At 51.7% G+C, this 25329-nt stretch overlaps 2 protein-coding genes across 4 annotated transcripts in view; one reads left to right on the plus strand and one right to left on the minus strand.

The window, feature by feature from the left end:
- ITGB1BP1 (integrin subunit beta 1 binding protein 1) lies at nucleotides 1-6925 on the minus strand. 3 transcript variants are annotated; one of them, XM_053667098.1, is made up of 7 exons: nucleotides 6793-6925; nucleotides 5681-5784; nucleotides 4741-4819; nucleotides 3341-3477; nucleotides 1434-1526; nucleotides 800-952; nucleotides 1-306 (listed from the first exon to the last, which is right to left on the minus strand). In XM_053667098.1, exons 2-7 carry the CDS (start codon nucleotides 5750-5752, stop codon nucleotides 235-237), a joined length of 606 nt encoding a protein of 201 aa, XP_053523073.1. In that variant the 5' UTR covers nucleotides 5753-5784; nucleotides 6793-6925; the 3' UTR covers nucleotides 1-234. The 3 variants fall into 3 exon arrangements, with proteins under 3 accessions (XP_053523073.1, XP_053523074.1, XP_037007603.1); XM_053667099.1 differs by having other exon boundaries at nucleotides 6843-6914; XM_037151708.2 differs by lacking the exon at nucleotides 6793-6925 and adding an exon at nucleotides 6551-6781.
- Nucleotides 6926-7004: 79 nt separating this feature from the next.
- Nucleotides 7005-25329, plus strand: part of CPSF3 (cleavage and polyadenylation specific factor 3) — a 29742-nt gene continuing 11417 nt past the window's right edge. The window contains exons 1-11 of the mRNA XM_037151707.2: nucleotides 7005-7207; nucleotides 11416-11479; nucleotides 12517-12614; nucleotides 13649-13777; nucleotides 14884-15061; nucleotides 16417-16506; nucleotides 17583-17733; nucleotides 19754-19929; nucleotides 20906-21064; nucleotides 21879-22025; nucleotides 24674-24826. Coding sequence (XP_037007602.1) covers nucleotides 7158-7207; nucleotides 11416-11479; nucleotides 12517-12614; nucleotides 13649-13777; nucleotides 14884-15061; nucleotides 16417-16506; nucleotides 17583-17733; nucleotides 19754-19929; nucleotides 20906-21064; nucleotides 21879-22025; nucleotides 24674-24826 — 1395 coding nt within the window. The 5' untranslated portion in view covers nucleotides 7005-7157. The remainder of the gene's footprint in view (nucleotides 7208-11415; nucleotides 11480-12516; nucleotides 12615-13648; nucleotides 13778-14883; nucleotides 15062-16416; nucleotides 16507-17582; nucleotides 17734-19753; nucleotides 19930-20905; nucleotides 21065-21878; nucleotides 22026-24673; nucleotides 24827-25329) is intronic.

The raw sequence follows: 25329 nt of genomic DNA on the forward strand, positions 1-25329 counted from the left end.
TGAGGTTCCTTGTCTAGTCCCAACAGGTAGATAATGTGAGTTAAGTCACTGTTAGGAAGATGTTTTAATAGAAACACAAATGATTGGTATTTTATACACAGCTCTTCCACCACAAAGTGGAGCAAGGCATCACTTCGTATTTTCACACCAGCTCAGGGCTGCGGATGGAAACAGAGCTACTGAGGAAGCAGCTGAACTTCGCTCACCAGCGGTCGGCTGCCACTCACCGCCGGTTCAGGCCTTCTCAGACGTCAACACGGAGTCGAAAGCGGTGGACAGAACTTTGCAGATGGCTTGCGCTTGCTCCTGCATTAGGTGACAAGGTACGGTGAGAGAGTTCATAAATCTGCTCCTGAACTTGACCAGCAAAGGTATAAACCTGCCCCTCTGCACACCTCTCCCGACCCTGCACGGCACACGGGCGGCTTGGCTCAGGGTCAGGCCCCACACTCCCTTCCCCTGCTCCTCAGGGGACCCCAGGACCTCGGCCTTCAGGAGGGGCCGTCACCTGTCAGAGGAACACCTGTAAAGCAAAGCCAGGGGGTCCTGCCCTGGGGGACACACCAGCATCCCCTGCCCCCCATGTTGACGGACAGCCTCCTGATCCTGACTCGGGATCGCTGCCAGGGGCCCTCCCGAGTCACGACCAGCCACAGGCCACAACCAGCAGTCCACCTGGGCAGCAGGCCGCTGACTCCTTACTGTCTTGGCCGTTTTCAGACACGGAGGAAGGAGCACCTCTCCGGCCTCTGCCAGACTGTCAACAGCCTCTGGCTTTGCCACCGTGTCAGACCCTCACCAGGCTGCCGCACTGGTAGACCCACAGGCTGTACTCCTCGTTGCTTGCGTCGGTGGTCTTCAGAGCCAGCAGGCTCCTCCCGGCGCCTTCCAGTCCGCTGTCGTAGCACACCATCCGGACGATCAGGTGCAGCGCGTGCCGGTGCAGGACGTCCTGCAGAGGGCGGGCGGGGCGGGCGGCCACGGCTGTTTCTCCATCCTCCGCACACACCCCCTCCCGTGCGGATTTGTTGTGAGGCCTGAGCAGAGCACACGCACGCATCTGGGAGGAAGCAGTTTTAGGGGTTTTCTCCCAAAAGGACGTCCCAGTGTGCTCGGCCGTGGGGCGGTTTGCCTCCAGGGTCACACCGGCTCCCTCATCCCAGAAGGACAGGAGAAGGAGGACCTGAGCCCATGACCCAGTTCCGCGTGCCCAGCCCGAGCCGGCAGCTCGTCTGCACTGCCACGGGGTCCTGAGGTGAAGGCTCGGGGGCCCCACCACACAGAGGGGCAAAGGGCAGCTCCTATGATCCCCCCTGAAATGGGCCGCACTGAAGGCCAGCTGCCGGGAACGTTTACAAACCCACCACTGCAAACACAAGCAGGCCCTCAACACCCCAATACCTAAACCACTTTTTCCTTAACGAACTACTTACATACTGATCCGATGTCGATACTTTTATTCCATACTTGGAAACGCCCATGATAAACTCCTCCTCCATGGGAACAAAAGGCAGCTTCCCATCTTGCTGTGAGGTAGAAATACGATGAACGGCACCCATTAACAACTGTTCCCTTAAGTGGGATGAGTCTGTCTCGGGACCCGGCTGTCACAGACCCCGAACTCTAAAGAACGTGGCACCTGCAGGAGCCTGATGATTTTCCTCCAAAGTGGCAGAAAAATCCTTCCCCCATCTTTTCTTTTTAGCATTTTATTTATCTTTAGAGGGGAAGGAAAGGAGAGAAATATCAATGTACGGTTGCCTCTCGTGTGTCCCCTGCTGGGAACTGGCCTGCAACCCAGGCATGTGCCCTGACTGGGACTCGAACTGCGATCCTTTGGGTTGCAGGCCCTCGCTCAATCCACTGTGCTACACCAGCCAGGGCCCTCCCCCATTTTTTTAGTCAACAAGTCTGAGCAAAATTCAGACGGATGTGCTCCAGGTGCACTGGTCCACCCCCTTGTCTGGGACTAACCCTCATCACAGACTCAGACGCTTGTCACAGACCCCAGGAAGGTTTCAACATTTACATTAGAAAACAAAGGTCTTTAAATGCTCCAAGCTCATGCTAACTGGTGGTCAGGACATGCAGCCACAGGCACCATTTTTCTCAGTCGTATCATGCCGTGCGCGGGGGCAAGGGGTGTCTCATCCCCACGCCCCACGGCTCAGGGCAGGGAGACCTGCTTGATGAACGGTTCCCCAGCTCGCAAACGTGTCAATCAGTATTTTGAGCTCCTCAGAAACAAAGAGCACGGCAGGTGGTTTCCCCAGCCAGTTCTCCATGTTACTTCCTGAGTCAGAACACAGCCTGTCTTCTCCGAAATGAGGTCCCGCTGGCAAACAGAGCACGTTCCAGTCGGTACATGTTTCCATGCAACTGTCTGCCGACATTAAAGAGATTGTGGAAAATGAGCTCTAGCCACCAGCCTTCAGGCCGGGGGTGCCCACAACACTATGGCAACCTCTGGCCAATCATCTCTCACGGTAGGTTTAAGGCGATTCTAGGAATCGAGGGAGCGGGTAAGAGTAATGCCATTGTCAACAATTTTGGCCAGCCAATTTCTATGGCAATAGGAGGAATTTAGCAGTCCTTATAGGAAAGAAAACACTCTGAGTGTCACCTGGGGGGAAACATCAGTGGTACAGGACTTTACTTCGACTAGTTGCTGTCTGCACGCCATTGGAATGACTTTATATTCCAAACAGAAACTGGGACACTAACTGTGTTAGTCCCTACTACCCAGAGTTCCCTGTCAGGTGGAAAATCGGATTGGCTGGTGTCTCCAGACAGACACGACTTCTTTCAGGAGGCTGCGGAACATTTAAAGGTCCCTCTGCCCTGGCTTCAGAGAACATGCCTCCAAGTCATGGACACTGGAGTCTGATGAGGGGCTCTCCCCATTGCACCACCATGTTAATGACCACGAAGACATGAAACTCCTCTATCTTCCTGACCTTGGGTCCTGCTGGAAGCGGTGTGAGTAAATGGGTGTGTCAGGTCAACAGCACTGAGTGATCGTGCAAAGAGCTAGAGCGAGCCCAGGGCAGGTGTGGCAGCATTCAACGGACCGCTTTAAAGACGAGGCGTTGGTGCGGAACCGGCCACCTCATTGGAATCCGCTCATCACAGAAATGGGGTCAGTCCGCCCCAGGAACAGTAAAAAGTGCCATTGGCAGGAGGGAGCTGTGTCTGCTCACGCGCGGCTCAGTCTCCACGCAGCACTGTGTGGAGACAGCAGCCGTGACCCGGAAGAACTACGTCTCTCCCCCCAAGCCATGAGCCTTATAGAACGGAATTTCTTTCTTTCTTTCTTTCTTTCTTTTTTTTTTTTTTTTACCTGGGCAACATCTATATAATTTATCAGGTCTAGTGGCCCTTCGAGGCTTTTTCCCTCAGAGAGTTTCAGCTTCTCGATGGCACCGACGTACTTTATTCGAAATTCTGCACAGGTGTCTGAGTTGCTGTTGCTTTGACCTAGAGGTGAGAGAGATGGGGTGAGACCTCGAAGAAACAGCCGGGTCACGGGGCACCTCCATCCCTGCTCGGGGTGGGGAGGCAGACTGACAAAAATACAGTTTCCTCGCATACGGATCTTTTTATAGAATGGGAGGGAACTTCAAACTTCACTAACCTTTTCTTCACTTACAACATGCTAAGTATAAAACTCTAAATAGGAATAAATTAGTAATACCATTCATTTCAAACAAATGAAAAATGTCACTAGGTAATGATCGAGCCCCTTTGTGACGCACAGTGACACAGCACTATTTTCTGGGTTCTTCTCTTTATCATTTTAACACTGAACTTGCTTTTTGATTCAGGAAACCAGATTGACCTCTCCCATTCAGCCAGAAAAGACAGTTTTTAAAAATGTAGATCAAAAGGGCTGGACAGGAAGCCCCGTCCGTAACCAATAGCAACAGGCTGAGGAACTGTGTGAGCCATAAAGTCCAGTCACTACAAAAATCACCAGAGTCTTTGCATCCACCAGAGTGAGGGGCTGCCAGGTGATGACCTTCCGGTGATGCTTCCACAATGAAACGATGCCCAGCCGCGCACTGAACACGGCAAAGGCATCTGGAAGGTGACAGACCTCGTGCTTCGGTGCCTCTCTTCCATCCCACTTGTCCTCTCTCCCCGCCCCCACCTTTCACAGATCGACTAGTCTACGGTCCTGGAAGGAAGAGCGGAGGGAGGTGGGCAAGTGAGCACAGCCTATCTCCAATCAGACACCAGCACCCTCGTTACAAGAAGCCACCTTCTCATTTCTGAAGAGCTGCTGTTTGGAGGCTGCTTAAGTGTCTTCGAGTGCCGGTGACAGATGCTGCCCTTCACTGCCACATGCTCCTGACACTCACGAGCTGGCCTGTCTCTGGGGACATGGCTGCTGAGTCTTCCTTGTCAGCAAGGCATTTGCCCTACACCCCATACACAACATCATTCATGCTCTTCCACCCCATTTCTGTAAAAGCCATTCTGAAACTTCTAAATCGTCACCACGATGTTTTCCACACGCTTTTGCTCTAGGGCCCACTTGGAGAGTTTGGCCCCCGCCACGGCTGCGGCTTTCACCAACCACTTACACCCCCCAACCCACACTCCACCAGATCTAGGGCCATTGCCAAGCCTCACCAAACAAGGCAGAGGAGAGAAAGGAAACCCAAATGCACCAGAACCCAGGCCCCTGGTAAGACTAGCGGAGCCTCAGACGGGGCGCGTCCCAACCCCTCCACGTACCTGAGCTTTTGGTGGAGTCTGTGTCGAGGCTGGCGACGGTGCTGGATCGAGAGAGGCCCCCGAGGCTGGAGTCCACGGACTGAGAAATGGCAAACACATGCCAAGTATCTAAACACACATGGGAGCACTGCCTTCCCCCGAGTGCTCCAGCAAACATTCACATTACTGACTTACTAGTGTTGAACCAACACACAACCCCAACTGCTCTTCCCACAACACAGCACCGCACGAACGTGGCGTCACCCCACCAATCTAAACCAAAGGCAGCGCCGCGGTCTGACAAGACACCTTATACTTCTATCGTCTGTGAAAATCTACACTTTGCTTTCATGTTATCTCCCCTGAACCCACAAAGAACCCAGCAGGGGGCAGTGCCCTGCTTAATAAGTGAGCAGAGAGGTGAAGTGATTTACCCAAGGTCACATCCAGCGAACGCCCCAGACCTCCGACCTTGACAGAGCTCCTGACTACCTCCCTGCAGCCCTTCCTGCTGCTGCCAAGTCCAACCAGTTAACACCCAGGCTGACTGGCAGACCAGAGCATGACTACCAACCTGGATGGCCAAGAAAAACACAACACAAACTACGAAGCAAAGTAGAAAGAAGCATCAGGCACCTTAGTGCAGAATTAGTTAGGCACACACACCACCCCCCCCTGGAATTCCAGCCCTGTAACTGCATGCACTTTCTACCACATAAGAAATTTAAGAATCAGCGTTTGTTTCAATGAGACCATTTACAGGTCCTGCCCCACCTTTAAGGATGTCATGAGACCAACCAAAACAAAGATATATCAAGCACAGATGAACATGTGTCTAGCGTACAAAGTGAATGTTAAAACACACCTAGTTTGAAGACCAGCAGCAGGTCTGCATGGTTAGTATCCTTCATGCAACATGAGAAGAAACAGAACTGCACTGCTCGCCAATTCCGCCCCCTACCTTGCTCTTCGTACTGATTTCACTACTTTGGGAGCTGCTACTACTGTGTCGCTTTTTGCCCTTCCGGAACATGTTTCACTACAGCTTGATCCACAGGAGCGCCCCTAGAAAAAACAAACGTTTAGTTACACTGAGAAAAGCAACTTGAAATCACTGTATGCAGCACAGGGGTAAAAATCACCGGTTCCTTCCAGTTAGCTCCGCAGCACATTCCTCCGACTTGTACATATTTTCCTTTGGCCAAAATATTTGGATGCTATTCTTTTTTTTTTTTTCATTATTTGTTTTTAAATTCTAACGATCTAACCCACAGAATCAAAAAGGGCAGAAACCTGGTCACACCTAGAGGTGTGAAAAGCACTGTTTTCAGAAGTAACAGACACGTCCTTTAGTTCTGGAAATATTACTTCTCCTTAATCAATTCAAGACACAGATTCAGTTACTGTCTTAGGATCACATTCTGAAAATGGGCTTGAACATAAATAAGACAGACACTGTGCTGGGTGCTGTACGGGCCTTCGACCTTCAAGGTTGCATCGATGCCACCTGTTTGGAAGGAAGTTGCCCACCATGCTCATGATGGGTAGCGCCACGTCTGGAACCTGAGCTGACAGGGCTCCAAAGCTCTTTCCCGACCCCACCCAGCTTCCAACGTGTTCTCGCCCTGGCACGGTGCTGCCACCTGCGGGTGCCCAGGAGGACAGTAAACAGGACAGAAACCCCTGCCCTGAGGCAGCGGAGAAACCACCAAGAGCCAGCACAGAAAGCCAGCTCCTCCGCACCCCACAAAGCAGGGTCGGACCCAGGAGGCAGCCCCGGGGCGCTCCCACTCCCATCGCCCTTCCGACGCGACCCGTCCACACATGATACCGTGATCGCAGAAGCCGCTGTCCCTGCCGAAGCATCGGTCCCCCAGGGCTCCGCAGGCCCCACCACCCAACAAGCGCAGCCTCGGGGCTGGTATTCGCGATCCACGGAGGGCGGGTCCCCGTAAAGAGTGCGGCTGCCGCGGCCCCACCCATCCGCCCCACCGCAGGCCCCCCAGTCGGTGCCTCCAAGGCCCGCGATCCCGACCAGGCTCAGCTCCGGCGCGGCGAGGGCCTGGCCCTCACCTCACAACCACGGGCCCATCCCTGGGGTCATCTGCGGGTCAAGCACCCACCGCCAGGCAACCAGTGCCGGGCAGCCACTCCCGTCCCGATTCCAGCGCCAGCTTTTCCGGCTCCCCGGCCGCGCCCTCTGGGCCCGCCTCCGAGACATTGCGCAGGCGCATTTCTGAACCCGCCCCACGTTTGCAGAATGGTCTCCGACCGGAAGTACGGGGGAGGAGCCTAGCGTCGCGGGCACCGAAGCGCCGGAAGTTGTGCTGTTCGTGAATGGAGGCTTTTCCCTGGTTGGCTCCCCGAGGTTATGCTTCCAATTTAGAAGGAATCCCGCGACCTGTTTTTCATCCCTGCTTCCCCTTCAGACTTCCGAGATGTCTGTGATTCCTGCGGAGGAGAGTGACCAGCTACTGATCCGACCCCTGTAAGGGCCCAGCGGAGAGGGAATTGAAGCGCGGGCTGGGAGAGGCTGCGGGGGTTTACTGAAATTGGCCGTCTCGGTCGCCACCCACTCGAGCGTGCTTCTTGGCCTGCACTTGGCTGCGGTTGCCGAAGGGTTTTGGAGAACTGTTGTCCGGAAGGGGCCTGCTAGATTGAATATGATTTTGCTTTTTTTCAGACCTAGGGAAGAGTGTGTTGGAATTGGGGGAGGGGAGGCCTATGGAGGCGCTGGGCTCTTTCTTATTCATTACAGAGCGGCAAACCCCGCAGGAACTAGTGATGCCGAGGCCGGCAGGATGAGATGAGGACCTGGATAAGGCTGTGGCGGTGGGAGAAAGAACTAAATCTGTTTCTTATTACGCCAGGACTTGACATTTGCCGAAGTATGAAACAGAAAATCAATTAGGGCTTCGTTAGGAGTTTCAGGTTTGGGGCGCAGACCCTAAGAAAGGTAGAAAGTTGGAGAAGAGGAAAAGCAGAGGTGCTGAGGACAAACCCTCGGCCCCCGATTTTGCCTGGCAAGGCTGGTCTTTGGGAGGAGACGGCCTTCTGCGGGAGAAGCACTTGGCAGATCTGGATGCTACTTAAGAAGGTGTGAACGAGGGGAACTTATGTAAGCAAGCAATTCGAATCCAGACGCGTATTTATTGTTAGGTATTAGCTAGCGCAACATGGATGCATGTATTTCTCAAAAGGTTGAAAGTATCTACCTCACACATTTACCAGTAACCCGTAAGGACTTGTTGAGCAGCTACTGGGGAAATAAATACAAGCCTCACACTGTTAGTTCACACCTGTCAGCTCCATCAGCTGTCAAGCACCGTGCTGGGCTCTGGGGATGCAAACGAGAGACGTGGCCAAGTTAACTGAATTCGCCCCTTTGGAAGGAACTGCAGTGCAGGATGAAGAAGTACTGGAGAGACAGTTTGCAATAATAGGAGACCATTAACTTGGGGTCAGGCCTGAATGCCAGTCCCTGCTGTGTCACTTGTTAGGTCAGTCACCTCTCTGGGCCTGTTTCCTCACGTAGAAACAATGTTGCAGGTGTCATGGGGAGAATTAAGATACTCTGCAAATGGTTACTATTATTGTAACTACAGGTAGGCATTTCGCCCATGGCTGAGAGATCATTGAAAAGGGGCTTCTAGCAGACTGGAGATAAGAGAATGCTTTCTCATGCATCCTGGGACCTAGGCATGAGCTGAGTCTTACAGAAGGAGTAGAAATTAAAGACAGTGGAGTATGGGGGCCAGGATGTTCCAGCCAGAGGAAGCGGCATGTGTGAAAACGAGAGTGGTCACAGTTTGGGGCCGCTCTCCTCAGGGCTGTGGCTGAAAGACGAGATGGGAGAGGCCATCAGGGTCCATCCTATGAAGGACCCTGTGAACGCACGAAGTTTGCGCCTGTCCTCAGTCATAGGGAGCAACAAAGGACTGTAAGCAGGGCGGGGACATAGTGGAGCTCATGTGCTGGAAGGATTGAAGGTTGCTCCCAGCAGAGGTGTAGCAGATGAATAAAAAGGTGGTTTAAATGGAGGGAATCTAGAGTGGAATTCAGGTAATCTGAGTGATGAGCAAGAACTTGGAGTGAATGAACTGAGCAGTGAGTTGGAGGGAAATAGGGTTTCTGAGAGTAAGGAATGCAGTCTGTAGGACTCTAGCTGATCAGATGCATTGGAAGGGGAGAGAAGGGAGCGGAGTGGAGTGTTCGGGGGACTCGGATGCCTGGGTTGGACAGCTGCCCACTTCGGTTTCGTTCACCGCAGGAAAGAGGAGGTGGGGTGCATCTGGAGCACATTGGGGGGCTTTACGACCGTGATAGTGCGATGTAATTCACACACGGCTCACTCATTTAAAGAGTGCAGTTCGGTGGTTTCCATTATAGTCACAGAGTTCTGCAACCATCTAATTCCAGAACATTTTCATCATTCAAAAAAGAAACCCTGTACCCATTGGCCCCAACTTTCCCATCTGTGAGCAACCACAAATCTTTGTGTTGCTACAGATTTACCTTAACATTTTACATAAATGGGATTATTTAATATGTAGCCTTCTGTTACTGGCTTTTCTCAGCTTAATGTTTCCAAGGTTCATAAATTGGAGTTTTTACTCATTCAATATTTTAAAGATTTACTGAATATCATGCACTCTAGCTATACAGCGGTGGATAGACAACGTCTTTGCTCTTAATAGGGAGGATCAAAGTCATGAATAAGCAGATAACTTCTTGTCGTTACGATGGTGTGGTGTCAAGAGCAAAGGAGAGGAGGTGGTTGAGAGAAGGGCTCTCAGAAGGTGTCATTTGGACTGAGACCAGTGACACTGAGGAGCCGCCCATGCGAGCACCAGGGACTGGGTGAGAGCCAGCGTGGCCTTTGTGCATGCAGGGTGCCTGTGAGCTGCCCCCACGGAGCTCCCTGAGCACCAGGTAGGTCTTGGGGGTCTGGACTACTCACATAGACCTGGATGTCACCATCGGTGTGTTGGAAACGGGAGTGACAGTCCTGAAGACTGAGGAGGCCACGGAGAACCTTGCAGCGTCAACAGTTGACATGTGAGCAGCGGCAGCTGAGTGCGAAGGGGTCTGAGGAGGAGGGGCCACAGGCCTGAGAGAGCGTGAAGTGGGGACGTGCCGGAAGCGGGCTGAGCAGGAGGGTGACAGGCTGCAGGAGGATAAGTGGGACGAGCACCCAAGGTGGCCGTGTACACTCAGCAGCAGAGACCTGCTTCGCAGGGACAGTTTCAGAAGAGCGTCTGCTAAAAGCCAGTGACGGCGGTGAGGAGGCAGGCAGGGCGTGTGCAGCTCCTAGGAAGTGGGCTGGGAATAAAGACAGGAGGAGCTCACGGTTGGAATTGAGGGGTTTCGTTTCAGGGTAAGAATGGCTACAGTGTGTTAGAATGCGGACGGTAAAGTGGACGGTGAGAAATGAGGTGGCCTTCCCTCCCTACGAAGGGGGTGTCAAGTGGAGAACCCGGGGGCAAAGGTTAGCTTTAGCACATGGGCGTCAAACTCATCTTCACCAGGGCCATGCCAGCCACACAGTTGCCTTCAAAGGGCCGGGTATAATTTTTGGACAGTTAACACTTAAGTGAGAACTTCCAGATTTGGCCCGAGGGCCTTGTGTTTGCCACCTGTGCCTTAGAGGGGAGGGAGGCCTGTTCTGCTTTTCGGCAGAAATGGAAGGAGACAAAGACAGGGTGGGTGGCGAGTGAAGCTGAGGAAATGGACAGAGGAGCTTTTGGTGCAGAGAAAACCCAGGCCTGGAGTGAGGGGGAGGGCAGGGAGTGGGGAAGTTGAGAGAAAGTGTGAACAGCCGCTCTGGAACCCATAAGGGAAGGCTGCGCTGGGGACACTTACAGGCTGCACAGAGCGCCCGAGTCAAAGGCCCGAGATTCCTGGGAGCTTCGATGCGGTTTGACTTTATCCATGTCCTGCTCTGAAGTGTGGGGGCGGGTCCATCGGGTGGCCGCACTGGGAGGTCCGGGGGTTAGGCCTTTCCACGTGCCGGGCACGCCACACAGCAAGCACTTGGCAGACAGAGCTGCTCGGGTAGTGTTGGAGGAGTGTGTAAACCGTGACCCAGCGTGGTGGGAAAGGCATCGGAGAGGGCGAGGGACTGAAAGCTGGTGCGGTTTAGCTCGAAGTGCGTCGTAAGATACCTGGAAAGTAAGGCTGTTAGTTTAAGGAGAAAGGAGATTAAGTGTTTGGCATCACATACACTGAAATAACAGGGTGCAAGGGGAGGGACTGGGGGCCACAGGGACAAGAAGTTACTCAATTTAACCTGTCTGGGAAATGCATGTTACGCTCTTAAAAGTAAGAATCTTGAAGCGCTTGCAAGTGTATACTTGAGTGCTGATTCTAAAAGTAGTATTAAGTGGTCCGCATCATGGCCCGTGTACATTTTCAGCACACCGCAGTTGAACCCTAGCACTCGGGCTGAAGGTGGCCTCTGGGCCTCTCGGGTCCGCGCCATCTGCCTGGACAGTTTGAACGGCGGCAGCGTCCTGCACCCCCGAAGGCCGCTGCTCCCCGCACGACACTCACTGTCCTTCCCGGTCGTCGTGACTGTGGAACTCGCCACCCCCAGTGCAGGCTACCAGCAGGTGGGGCGTAGGGTGAGCTGCAAGAAGTTTGAGTTCGTTGGGCTTCACTTTCATTGTTTTTCTTTCTTCCCTTGAATGTTTACAGTGGAGCTGGGCAAGAAGTCGGAAGATCATGTATCATTCTGGAGTTCAAAGGAAGAAAGATAATGGTAATTACTGTCTGTAGTCTGGCTAGCGGCGTGGCTCTGTCTGCAGTGGGTGGAGGGCTGTTCTGCCGCAGCGGTTACCGGTGTAGCTCCCAGAAAAATGCCCTAGTCAGTGTATGTATCTGAGCCATGAACCGTTAATGTGTAAAGCTAGTGCACACCCTACTTGGTAATTTGACAAAACGTGAAGTCAACTGAGGAAATACATTCTGACCCGGAAAACTGTCAACCAGATCTCCAGAACCATTGCTCCTGCGCAGACCCTCTTCCGCCCTTGCAGGGTCTAGCCGGGCTCACAGCCCCGTGCCCACGGCGGCCCCAGGGCACATGCGCAGCACCGGCCACAGAGCCTGGTGTGGCAGCTTCCACACCAACATCAGCCTCGGGCGGGGCGGCCTGCCCTCTCACCCACCTCCTCGCCAGACGGGGGTCGGGAGAGAGGGTCTCCGCGGTCTCCTTCGGAAGGCTGGTCAGTGGCTCACGTCCCTCTGGCTCCACTTCTCTACCTGTCCCCATCCCCAAAAAACAGTCCGTGTCACCCACGGTCGCCCTGCCAGTCATTTATGGTGTTAATTTTGTAGAAATTAATAGAATTTCATAGAAGTGGCCCTGATGGGGACTTACAACTCAGTAATGACCAACACTTAAGAAGTTGTCCCCAGTACCTTAAAACATTTCAGCTGCCCTGACCCGGAAGCTTTCCCGTGCTAGCCACGGTCTTCTCCCAATCAGATCTGGTGGTAAGTCCATAAACTTTTTGAATGCCCACCCTCAACTTTCTTGAGAGAGTTCTTCACCATCAGAGTGACCACCCAAACTAGCTGGAAAGAGGCCGTCTTGTGTCGTGTGTCTTGTGAGCCGCGTGTGAGCTCTGTTACCTTTGTTTGGGAAGTTCCAGTCGTTCATAGAGTGCATTCCAAAGGCCGGTGCATGGAGTCCGCCTTCATTACGCGTGTGGTGGATCTGTTGTGATACTGTCTGTTTATCGATGGGTTTTAATAAAATGCAGGAGGTTGCGATCTCTTTGTCTGTCTCCTTAGCTGGACTGTGGGATCCACCCTGGCCTGGAAGGAATGGACGCTCTTCCTTATATCGATTTAATTGACCCAGCTGAGATTGATCTCCTCTTAATTAGTCAGTAAGTTTTTGTCTTTATTTTTCTTAAGATTTTATTTACTTATTTTTAGAGAGAGGGGAAGGGAGGGAGAAAGAGAAGGAAAGAAACATCCATGCGTGGTTGCCTCTCGAGCGCCACCTACTAGGGACCTGGCCCGCGACCCAGGCATGTGCCCTGACTGGGAATGGAACCAGCGACCCTTTGGTTTGCAGGCCTGCACTCAACCCACTGAGCCGCACTGGGAGAGTTTTTTTTTTTCCTTTATTAACAACACCTTTTCATAGACTTTTACTAGAAGAACCATTCTTTACCAGATACTAAGATTCTGGTGTTAAAAGAATATTCTCTACCAGGAAGCATGTGGCAGACTTAATTAAGCATGCGACTGTCTTAAGACAGCAGTGCGTGTTGTCGTCGCAGAGAAAGTCACTGTGAAGAAGTGGTCGCCCTGCCTGCAGGGGGAGGCAGAGGCGGAGGGCAGGTGCCGTGGGTCACTGTGAAACAGGAGACCCCGACAGCCCTTTCCCGAGCACCTCCTGGGGCTCGCTGTCTATAGGAACTTCAGTTGGAAGCGGCGATGTTTCACTTTATATACCACTAACGTGCTTGTTATAATTCACCTGCCAAGAGTGGGTTTTGGTGTATTCTTCTTCCCTTTCTAAATATCATTGATAAAATACTTTGATGTTTAAAAATGCTTTGAATATCCTTTTCTCATACTGGGACTGGCTGCATTATTTCTTCCCTCTACATATACGTACCCTTGATGTTCTGGAAGTCTCAGTGTGCAGTTGTTACATAGAACGTTTTTTTAAATCCTCCGCGAAGATGTGTTTATTGAGTTTAGAGAGAAAAGGAGAGAGAGAGACATCGATCGGTGTCTCCCATACACGCCTGGGTCTGGGACTGAGCCCCTAAGCTTTGGCGACAGGATGATGGGACCGCCCGGCCAGGGCTGCAGAGCACTTCCTCCGTGCTACCGCAGCACTTTGGTCGTGTAGATGTGACGGGTGACGGCTTACGCACTGACAGTCTCCTTGTTCTATTGTGTTAAGTTTCCACCTGGACCACTGCGGAGCTCTGCCCTGGTTTCTGCAGAAGACAAGTTTCAAAGGAAGAACATTTATGACCCACGCCACAAAAGCCATTTACAGATGGCTTCTTTCCGATTACGTCAAGGTCAGGTGAGTTACCTCGGTGGATTCTGTGTCATTCGTGTGGTTCGAGTCATGGACTGTTTTGCTCTTTGAAATGAGACCCTCTTTTTTTTTCATTTGCACGGATGTCGTCAACTTAGTCATTCAGTAAAACCTTTGAAATGCACATTGTGTGCCCAGCACCTTCTTGACCTTAACAGTTTTATGCATTTTTAACATTTTTAAAAATCTCTGTAATTTAGCTGAGTTACAAGGTATAACAATATTCTATAAATGTTAATTAACACAAAATACATTATACAGTAATACACAGATATACTGAAGTCTTATTGTAGGTTATTTGAAAGTTCCCCAGGGAAGTTTTTTCCCGCTGCAAGGGGAAAACCTACTCCTTTATCAAAAAACTTATATGATACCCACAGCACAGATTATCAGCCTTCAAAAGTTTACTGTTCAGTGTGCATATTCCAGGGGGTGCTGGGGCGCCATTTGTTATTTTCACCTGCAAACACAGAAGAATGGAAGTGTAGCCTTAGCGGTAAATACTCCAGCTAACGCTTCAGTGACGCTCACCACAAGCCCACACCATCCGCAGTTCTTCCCACGTGTGGGCTTCGTGGTGTAGGTTCTGTTAGAAGTCGCACTGTGCGGAGAGAGGCAAGGAAACTCACCCCCCATGGTCACAGGGAGACAAAGCTGGGATGGATGGAGGCCGAGCGGGCTGGCCCCTTGACCCCCCACTCTCGTGCTTTTCTGGAAGTATGTTAGCCTGATTTTTCTGAAGAAAACGCACTCTGTGCTTTGTAGAGAAATCTTGAGAGACGGGGGAGGGGACGGGGAAAGAGGGAGAGAGATACCGATGTGAGAGAGAAACATCTTGGTTGTCTTCCATACGCACCCCAGCAGGGGACCGAACCTGCAACCCAGGCATGTGCCCTGACCCTGAATCGAACCGGCAACCTTTTCGTTTGCAGATGACACCTAACCAACCGAGCCACACCGGCCAGGGCCATACAGTGTAATTTGAAGAAATAGTTTTATAGTTGTGTCTGTCACTCACAGTTTCTTGGAGTTCAAAACTTTTTAAAGACCTTGCCCGTGATCCTTTTCGTTGGCACCTTTTAAACATTTAGCAACATATCGGCGGACGACATGCTGTACACGGAGACGGACTTGGAGGAGAGCATGGACAAGATCGAGACCATCAATTTTCACGAAGTGAAGGAAGTCGCCGGGATCAAGTTTTGGTGCTACCATGCGGGCCACGTGCTCGGAGCTGCCATGTTCATGATCGAGATCGCGGGCGTGAAGGTACCATCCGGCCCGGCCGCCTCCTTTCCGCCAGGAGTCGGTGCGGAGCTGTGGGCCGCCACGTAGTGCTGCAGGGTGTCCTGGAGGTGCAGGGTCACAGCACCGAAACCCAGGAGCAAATCACGTCCACACTTTGTTCATTTAAGTGTCACCGTTCGTGCCCCCAGGCCGGCTGTTTCTGCAGGGGTGGGTGGAGCCAGTAAAGTGAGCCCCGGGGGGTCACCGTCCCTCACGTCACGTGAGGGGCAGCTGCTCCTCAGGGTCCCTCCAAAGGCTGAGGGGAACCAGCCGCTGTGTGGCCGCATCTGCTGTACCCTGAGACGACATCCGCCATTCATGTCCTGACGTTCCAGGGTCCCACAGAAGCCCTGCGTGAGCCAAGTGGGACTCAGAAAGGACACATGAGCTCTCCTTGACAGGGACGGCTGGTGGCGGTCCCAGTACACCCGCGCCGACGTGGAGGCTGCCGGGCTGGCTCCGGCAGGGCTTCTTCACTCTGGCTGCCCGGGAGGGTCACCTGGGGGCTCGGAGCAGCGCTCACGGAACCAGAGTCTGAGGCCGTGGCCTTGGCCTTTCGTTTCTAAGTTTGCTGGGTGATCCGTAATTTTTGCAGCTGCTCATACAGTATTTGAAATTTGTACACACTGAGTTGTCCTACATATTACAAAATCATTTCTTGCTGTTTGCCCAAGGGCACAAAAAATAAGCAGAAAACAGCACAGATGCAGGTCTAAATTCTCATTAGAAACTTGACAGACACCCTCCAAGATTTTTTAAAGATTTTATTTATTTATTTACATTTAACTTGTTCAAATACAATTTTTATTTATTTATTTTTAGAGGAGAAGGGAAGGAGAAAGGGAAAGAAACATCAGTGTGTGGTTGCCTCTCACATGTCCCACACTGGGGACCTGGCCCACAACCCATGCCTGTGCCCTGACTGGAAATCGAACTGGCGACACTTTGGTTTGCAGGCCGGCCCTCAATCCACTGAGCTGCGCCAGCCGGGGCTCCAGGATGTTTATCTTGCGTTTTAGATGGTTTTCCCTTGTACCTCAGTAGTTTTTTGCCTCATCATGCCCTTTTTCTCTGAGCTGTTGAGAGCACGTCTCCAGTTCACTGATACGCGGGCTCCCTTAGTGGATGGTTCTGGGAGGCAGTATTTCCAGCCGTTAGGCCGACCGATCGAACACTGGATGCTTTCTGACCAAACTAAGTCAGACACAAGCATTGCGTCTAAATGTTACCGGTTGTGGGCTGTTTTTTCTACTTATTTTTACTTTCAGGTTTGTGAACTAAATATATGAATAAAATGAAGCCTTCCAAAACCCTAACTTTCCATGTCTTTCCCACAGCTTTTATATACAGGTGATTTCTCAAGACAAGAAGACAGACATTTGATGGCGGCTGAAATCCCGAACATTAAACCTGATATTCTTATCATTGTAAGTATTAGTGCATTGCATGTAATTAGGGTAATGTAAACAGAGACTGTAGTGGGAAAACATGTTGTGATCTCACTTTTACAATACGTTATTGGGTATAAAGGTACCTTTCTTTAGAATAAATGTACTTATCTTTGTAGTGCAGCTCCACTTTCTTGCTGTTAAATGGATCAGCTCTGTTCGGAAGTCAGATGCTAGGCTATCTCCTAAATATTTTTGTCTGGGTGACTTGCCCCAAATTCATGGATCTTAAAGGTTGTGCAGAAATGGCGTGGCCCAGGCCTTCGCCACAGTGACCACCTTTTGGCCCATAGCACCTGCTGGTTTGTATGTACATGTCCTCTGTGCCTCCTGAACCACGAGTCCCAGGAGAACAAAAAAAATTAACTGTACAGAACCTTTGGCCGGGTGGGAGGAGGTGAAAAGCAAATTAATAAGTGTGTCCTGGTGACGGTGAGGTCAGGAACAGGGAGAGAGGTCTTTTGGGCCCGTGATATGTACCAGAAGACCAGGCATCCTTAGTTCAGGAGGAAGAGCAGTCTGTTCTTCCCTCACCACCTACAGCGCCCTCACCTGCCCGAGCCTTTGGCAGCAGTGCCTCCGCCGTCCGTGCGCGGCGTGTGAGCGGACGCCGTTTGGCTCAGCTCGTGGCTCGCCCAGCATGTACGCTGACATTACTTTAAGGGAAGTTTTCTTTAACCTGTGGAAAAAAATTATTTTATCTGGTACTTCAGAGTGGCACTACTCAAACATTAATGCGCTTCTGAATTATCTGGTGATATTGTTAAAATACAGATTCAGATTCAGTCTTTCTGGGCTGGGACCTGAGAGTTGGCGCATCCAATAAGCTCCCAGGGATGCCAATGCCGGTGGTCAGCTGACCACAGAGCTTCTGACCACCAGCCAGGTCTTCATTCTGGTTTGCTCTTCTGATTGGTATTAAAACAGTACACGTACAAATAAATGGCATGCCAGTGGAGAAATGACTCTCTTTGCTTCTGCATCTCATTGACATTTAACTTCCGTGTTTTTTGGCATTGTCTGTCTTGGCCTCACACTTCTGATGTGTTGTTTAGGAGTCTACCTACGGGACCCATATCCATGAGAAGCGCGAAGAGCGGGAAGCGAGATTCTGCAACACGGTCCACGACATTGTCAACAGAGGGGGCAGAGGCCTCATCCCCGTCTTCGCTCTCGGAAGGGCTCAGGAGCTGCTCTTGATTCTAGGTAGGCCTTTCCCTTTTCATTCGGGGTCTCCGCACCTGGGAGTGCCTGGCCTTGGGTAGGGCCTGCCACCTCTGTGGGCTTCGGTTTCTGCGTTCGGTGCCAGTAAGAACCCAGAGGAAGAGTGACTGCTGTGCACCGCACCCGGGAACATGAAGGGCGCACCTTCCTAGTTGCCATCGGCATCACAAGTCTTGGCTGTGTGAGGTCTGTTCAGAAGAAGTCCAGCCGTTGTTAGTATAACAAGAAAAGTTTGCGTAACATCGATGTAACCTGGCAGCCAAGGAGAGTGGACTGGAATGTGTGTGCATGAACAATGACCACTTCACTGTACTAGTCAGTGGGGGTGGTAGATGCCTTGTGAGTGAGTGTGTGTCCTGTGTGGCCATCACATTCAAAATGAGCAAGCAGAGCAATGAATCTGCATCAGACTTTGTGTTAAGAGTGAACACTCCTGCAGAAACTGTTTGGATGACTCAGGAGGCCGCAGCTGTGGGCAGTGGTGATGCCTCATCACGACACCGTGCTCACTCAATGAAGCACGTCTCGTGCATAATTTCTTTGGGAAAACATCAGTCACCCAGGTGACTCAGCACCCCCACAGCCCAGATTTGGGACCCTGCAACTTCTGGCTTTTCCCAAAACTAAAAGCACCTTTGACAAAGGGAAGAGATTTCAGACCATCAATTATATTCAAGAAATTACCACAGGGCAGCTGATGGTGACTGGGGGAACTGTGTGAGGTCCCAAGGTGCCTGGTTTGAAGGGGACTGAGGTGTCACTGTCCTGTGTACAGTGTTTCCTGTATCTTCTTCAGTAAATGTCTCTATTTTTTATACTACATGGCTGTATACCTTCTGGACAGACCCCGTGTGTTCGTATTTCATGACCCCCTCACACTCGAACATTATGTGGTTCCTGGGGGGACACTCTCTCCTTGAAGAATGAATGACGAGGCCTTGAATGTCTGTGGCTCCACGGGCAGAACCAGAAGCACTCGCTTCCTGAGCGCCTGCTCTCAGCTCCTCTCTGGGAGCAGGATACGCAGCATCTGTGTTACTCGGGAACAGGAAGGAAAGGAAGGTGGAACGACCTCAGATCCAAAGCGAGTCTGGGAGAGAGACAGGACTCTGCAGAAGCTCAATTTTCTAAACCCTAGTCCAGTGCGGTTTGCTCTCGGTCCCGACTTGTTCCTTCTTTCTAGCCGCGGCGCATGCCTGTCCGTACAAAGTCTTGAAGTGGGGAGTCTCCCCGTGCTGTGAGCTGAAGAGTGGAAGACGTGCGGGAGGCGGAGCCACACTGTGGCCAGCAGCCGGGGGCTATGGGGAGAAATACGGGACACCCAGTTAGGTTTTAATTTCAGACAAAAGCGAATGGTATTTTAGCCCGAGTGTATAGAAAATTAATATAATTGATATAACTCTTACACAAAAATACTTTATTTGTCCTGATCTATAACATGCAGATAAATCTTCACAATGTTGTTTTGAGGAGTATTAAGTGTAAATTGCATACTAGGCATCTAACACATTTCCCGAATGCAGGCGCACCTGGTGGAGGAAACCATACGTTCTGCCCATACTGCCCTTATAATATTTGGGGGTTTAATGTGGGTTTCCCTGAACAAAAATCCTCCTTTGAAGGTGCATTTCCCACTGTTTTCATCATCAGAAACTGGTTAGAATTTTCTAGAAAATGTAATACAGTCGCAGAGCAATGTGTTTGTTAAGTGTTTAAAATTGGTGTGCCTCATCGGCCGTCCCGTTTTGTAATAGCAAAGTCTGCCCACAGCAAGTGTGGTTCTCCCGCACCATTTGTAGATGTTTCCACGGCCGAGGCCACGCTTCAGTCCTTAGAAACACGTTTCAGCTCACAAGGTTAAGCTAATAAGACCAGGCTAATTTTTCTCATATTTTAATTAAAATACACGTCTGAATTTTAAAAACAAATGACGCGTGTCCCTCGCTGTCTGAACTGTTTCACCCACGTAACGAACGTGCTTGCGTCCCTGGAACCTCTGCAGACGAGTACTGGCAGAACCACCCGGAGCTGCACGACATCCCCATTTACTACGCATCGTCTTTGGCCAAGAAGTGCATGGCTGTGTACCAGACGTACGTAAACGCCATGAACGACAAAATCCGCAAACAGATCAACATCAACAACCCCTTCGTGTTCAAACACATCAGCAACCTCAAGGTGGGTGCTGCGGGGAGGACGACGGGGCTGGGGGGCTGCAGCGTGGAGCCCGGGGGGCCCGCAGACGTCCGGGGTGGGAGTCCTGCCTGTCCTTCGCTCCGGCTGCTCCTCGTCACCAGAGCCCCCCCTTGGCTCAGGCGGGTGTCACTCAGGAGTCAGAAATGTAGCTGCTGGCGTTCTTGTTGCTTAAATAGAGTTCATCGCGTGTTCCAAGTGCGCACACATTCCAGTATTTACTGTTGCTGAGCAACTTGGACCTTTTTGTCACAGAAATAGAAAGTCCTGATAAAAATATAATATCTTGTGTTACATACTAAATTTTTCATTCTTACTCAGACCTAATCATATTTTGATGATTAGCACTGTAAATTCATATGTGAAAATGTTCATGTTTACTTTTCTAGAGCATTCAGTAAAATCTGATTTTTAATTAAAGTGCATATATTGATTCATGCAAACTAATCTGGTCATAATAAAAGAATACCCCAAATGTTATAAGTTCCAATTACAAATAGGCTCTGTTCATAAAGCATTGTATTTTAATTCAGTTGCTGGGGAATTAGCACTGAGCTTTCCCGAGAAACAGTGTAAGTTTTTGGTTAGATTCCTGGGCCAGCTCAAAACACTCAGAAGGGTGGAAAGCCCTTGCGGGTGTTTTGGGTAGGAGCCATTTGGCTCTTTCCCTCCTGCCTTCCTGCTGCCATAGGCGCTGACAGGGCCCAGCAGCCCGAGAGCCACCTGTACGCAGGCCGGAGGTCGCCGTGAACAACCCGCGTTTCATGGCTTCATTTCCTTTTCATTCCCAGGCCGCACCGTTTGGGGACTTGGAAACGGGCCACATGTTCAGTGGTCTCGTCGAGCCCCTTTCAGCCATGTGACCGACTCTTAACCTTGCTCTCAGTTACTCTGCACAAACGAGGAAAGGTTGTGAAAGCCTGGTGTGTAACGCACTTTCCCCTCCCCGCCCCTCCCCCAGAGCATGGACCACTTCGACGACATCGGTCCCAGCGTGGTGATGGCCTCCCCGGGCATGATGCAGAGCGGTTTGTCCAGAGAGCTCTTTGAGAGCTGGTGCACCGACAAGAGGAACGGCGTCATCATCGCGGGGTACTGTGTGGAGGGCACGCTTGCCAAGGTCAGTCCCGGCCTTCGACTGCAGACGCAGATGCACGGGGGGCGTATCTGCCCCAGTTTTCCCACTGGCATGAGGCAGAGAATCAGCGCAGGCTGAGTGGCTTGACCTGACCCCCAGGCAGTGGGCGGGCACATCCATCCGGTTGCAGTAAAAATCACAGAAAGGAGCCCGTAGGAGACAAACCCGTGGGTGCCCTCATCGTGCGAAGACCGGTTCCCTGACCAGGACCCTCCTGAAGAGCCGTCAGAGTGTTTGGGCCGATCACCCACCTTCCTGCCGGTACAAAACGATGGGCATTCACTCTCAGGGATGCAGGCGTTGACCCGCAGGAATTCAGAGGCGGTGTCTGGACTTCCAAGACCGCATTCTCCTATCTCCTCTTACCGATAATTTCTGTTTCATTTTTTAAATATGATTCCCTGCTTTGATCATTTTTATTACTTTTTTTACTAAGTCATGTAGACGATATTAGCAGTGTATTTAAAGTAGACTTTCATAGCAGAAATACATCTATCTTTTCCTCTTCATTGGAAAGTTCCTAGAGCAGGAGAACAGTGGAGAACGCTAGTCTGCCTTTTTAGTCGTAAGAATTACACTTTTCACGTCTAGCATCTAAATACGTGAAATTTCAGTTCCTCTGCTTCCTTTTCTGATTAAATGCTTGATGAAGAGAGTAAGTGTTTGACACTAAGTCAGCAGCGTTAGAATGGTTTTGGGGCCAAGGGTCGAAGTGCAGCGCGCGCTCGCGGCTGCGGGGGAAGGTGGGGAAGCCCTCTCTCCCGGAGCCCGACGGCCGCCCGTCCGTCCGTCACAGCACATCATGTCCGAGCCCGAGGAGATCACCACCATGTCCGGGCAGAAGCTGCCGCTGAAGATGTCGGTGGACTACATCTCCTTCTCCGCCCACACGGACTACCAGCAGACCAGCGAGTTCATCCGCGCCCTGAAGCCGCCCCACGTGGTGAGTGTGGGCGGGGCGAGCAGGCCCACTGGCAGCAGCTGGTTCTCAGGCACCGCCTCCTGTCGGCGCAGCGCTCCACATGGCGCACCCAGCTTCTCGTCTCTGCTGGACCAGGCAGGCCGCGCGCTTTAATTTCTGTGCCTGCGTGGCGCTGCCCGTCACCCGTTCTTTCCTGCTGCCTCCCCAGCAACCTGAGAGCTTCGCAACCAACAGGCTTCTCGGTGTGGCAGTGTTGAGTCCCAGCTCCCTCCGTTCCGTGCTGTGTGGCCCTGGGAAGTTACCTAACCTCTCTGTACCTCATCTGTACATGCAGATGATGATACCTGGTGAGGTGGTTGTGAGGACCGAATGAGAACGTGCTTCCTAGGCCCAGGGCCTGGCTTGTCGGGAAGGCCAAGTGATGGGAAGAGGGGAGAAAGGCAAGTCGTGCAACAGTAGAGTTAGAGACGCAGATCAGTATGAAGGACTCCACAGAGCTCCTCACTGATGTGACTTGCTCCTGCCTTTAGTTTCACATGCTGTGAAAGTAGCAGTGACACCTGGGGGGGCCTGGAGAACGGGGCGAGCTGAAACAGTGCGTGTTTATCAAGGAGAGGGGAGCGGACAGACGCGTGTCTGCCGCGGGGAGACTGGGCGGTGGCGCCGGCTGCCGGTTCCATCCCACCGACTGACGCCCAGGGCCTCTCACTCTTGGGTCTCGCCAGCCGAAACGCCTGGAAGAAAAACAGATGCCGTACCCTTTCTGGGTGTATCCAGAAGTGGTTCAGAGGAAATGGCGTCTTGTTAGGTTTTTTCCTTCTTAAATGTGTCCTGTGACAAATTTAAGCAGACAGGTTAGTGGTGTGAACTGTGTCCTCAGCGCAGTGCGGCCAACGCCACGGTCTGCCTCCACCCCCCCCCCAAACTGCATCCAGTAAGGCCTCCTCCCCAGCTCCTAGTGACCTCCAGTTTACCGCGTCTCCGAGAATTTGCTGGAATCAGTGCAGCCATTTCATACAAGAGAAGCCATCAGTGTTTCTAAGGCTCGCCCATGTGGGAGCGGGTACCGACCTTCAGTCCTCGTCATGGCCGAGTAACACTCCGTGGTTGCACACATGCACGCACATTTGGTTTATTCATGTTGAAGGACACGGGTTGGCTCCACCTCTGGCTCTTGTGAGCAACGCTGCCTGGGCGCCGGCACAGAAATGCCCGGCTGAGTCCGTTTTCCGTTCTTCCGGGTGTGTGCCCACGAGCGGCCTGGCAGGATCACAGTGGTGGTTCTGTGTTTAACCTCTGTGTGGGGACAGGGCTGTATGCGCATGTGTTTCTCTTTCTCTTTATTTTTCCTTCACCATTTATGGCCCCTAAACCCCCTTCTACCTCCACCCACCCTCCTCCGCCCCTGCATTTAACTTTTTGAGGAATCACCAGACTGTTTCTTTACAGCCACACCTTCTCACGTTCCCACCAGCCGTGCACGAGGGTCCCGGGTCTCCATATTTCTGCCGATGCTCACTTGCCTTTTTCAATTATAGGCTTCCTCCTAAGAACGCAGTGGGTCTCACTGTGGTCTTGATTTTCTTTTCCCGATGACCGGTGACCTGGTGCGTCTCCTTGTGCGCCCCGCCTGGTTGCTTCCCTCTTCCTTCCCACTAGCCAGTTCCCGCAGGTGTTGGGCCTTCACGAGCAGGTGTTGGTTCTTCAGTGGGGCGAGTCCCCCCCTCACTCGCCTCCTCGCCTGCTGAGGTGAGGCAGAGCGCAGCCCACAGGTGCCCCCACTCGGCGTGGGTGGCGAACCCCCCCCAGCCCGAAAGCCCTGGGGGGGAGCAGCTGTGCTGTTCTTTCTCCCCGGATCACCCTGCTTCTTCAGTCCCCGTCCCTCGCTGTCCACGCTCCGACTCTGCTGTCAGCTGAGATTTCCGGATCGAATTGGGTGCTTACCCTCCTCCAAGTCGGCAAAAGTATATCTGCACAATAGAGTAAATACCAGTGTTGGTTAGTAATCATACGTAATAGCTGGTAGTTGTTACTTACCGCCTGCTGGGTGGGGGCTGGTGCTTCACGTGTATCACCTTGCTCACTCCACAGCCAACAACTGTTCAGTGGCGGAGGAAACAGAGATGTTAAGTAACCTCCCCAAAGTCACACAGCGAGTCGGTGGCAGTGCCATACTTTGTGCTCAGGCAGCCAGGACCCTTCCCCGTAGGCCGTCCAGACGCCTGTGCCTGGTAGGGGTGCCAGGCAGGCACCAGCCAGCCCAGGCGAGAGGGCACCTGGCTGGAGCGTGTGGGTGGGAGTGACCTCTTCTGTACAGTGTAGACACGGCGGTTGTGCACACCCCGAAACAACTGCACTTGGTTCTGAAATTCTCTTTAGTGCTGCTTTAAAAAAAATAAATAATGAGGAGTCATTTTTTTTTTACTCTATTTTCTACTCCAGACAGTGGAGTAGAAAAGAAATATCTGCTCACTCTTGAAGAAGTTCCACACGAGGATCTTTTAAAGCCAATCAGATTGTCAGTGTCTGTACAAGTTTAATTGACTACTGGCCCTTACAAGTAGTAAAGTTTACTTCTGACTTCTACGGTTTAACTAGTTCAGGTGATGGCCATCGTTAATCTGAACTAAGCATGTTTCCCTGTGCTCTTTTAAATGTTTTTCCTATAGATTTTAGTCCACGGAGAGCAGAATGAAATGGCCAGGTTAAAAGCAGCCCTGATTCGAGAATACGAAGATAATGATGAAGTTCACATAGAGGTTCATAATCCTCGGAACACAGAAGCAGTGACCTTGAACTTCAGAGGGGAAAAACTGGCCAAGGTAAAGGTTTTGGTTCCTAATCTTGTCCATGTCTTCCGAGAAATGCGTGCCCCTTAAGAAAGTGACCCCTGTCCTCCAGTGTGTGTGGGGGGTGCTGGACGGCGGCTTCCGTCTCCCCGGCCCCCACCAGAGCTTTGCTCCTACACTTTCCTGGCTCCTTCCGGTTCTCCTCATTCCTTTTGTCATGTGGAAGATTTTCAAAGAAATTAGATCTTAATCCAGTTGAATCTGATAGCTTTGTAATTCGCACCCCCACTTACTCAATTATTCCTGCGTCTGAGGATAAAAAATGTCCGTCCCTGTGTCCTACCGCGCCCGGAGCCGAGTCCTCTCCACCCTCGTGACGCGTCCTAAGACCCCAAAGAGGCGCGTGTTCCTGCACTTACACTTCTGCCCATACGATGACATTCATAAAAATCTGTCTTTGAGAGTCATTTTTTAGGGTAAGATACAGTATTTTCAGAGTTTAGAAAGGAAATGGTTAAGAAAAACCTTATCCGGGG

The sequence above is a fragment of the Artibeus jamaicensis genome, unplaced genomic scaffold, assembly GCF_021234435.1.
Source record: "Artibeus jamaicensis isolate MK-2021 breed Jamaican fruit bat unplaced genomic scaffold, CSHL_Jam_final contig_465, whole genome shotgun sequence".
Lineage (NCBI taxonomy): Eukaryota > Metazoa > Chordata > Mammalia > Chiroptera > Phyllostomidae > Artibeus > Artibeus jamaicensis.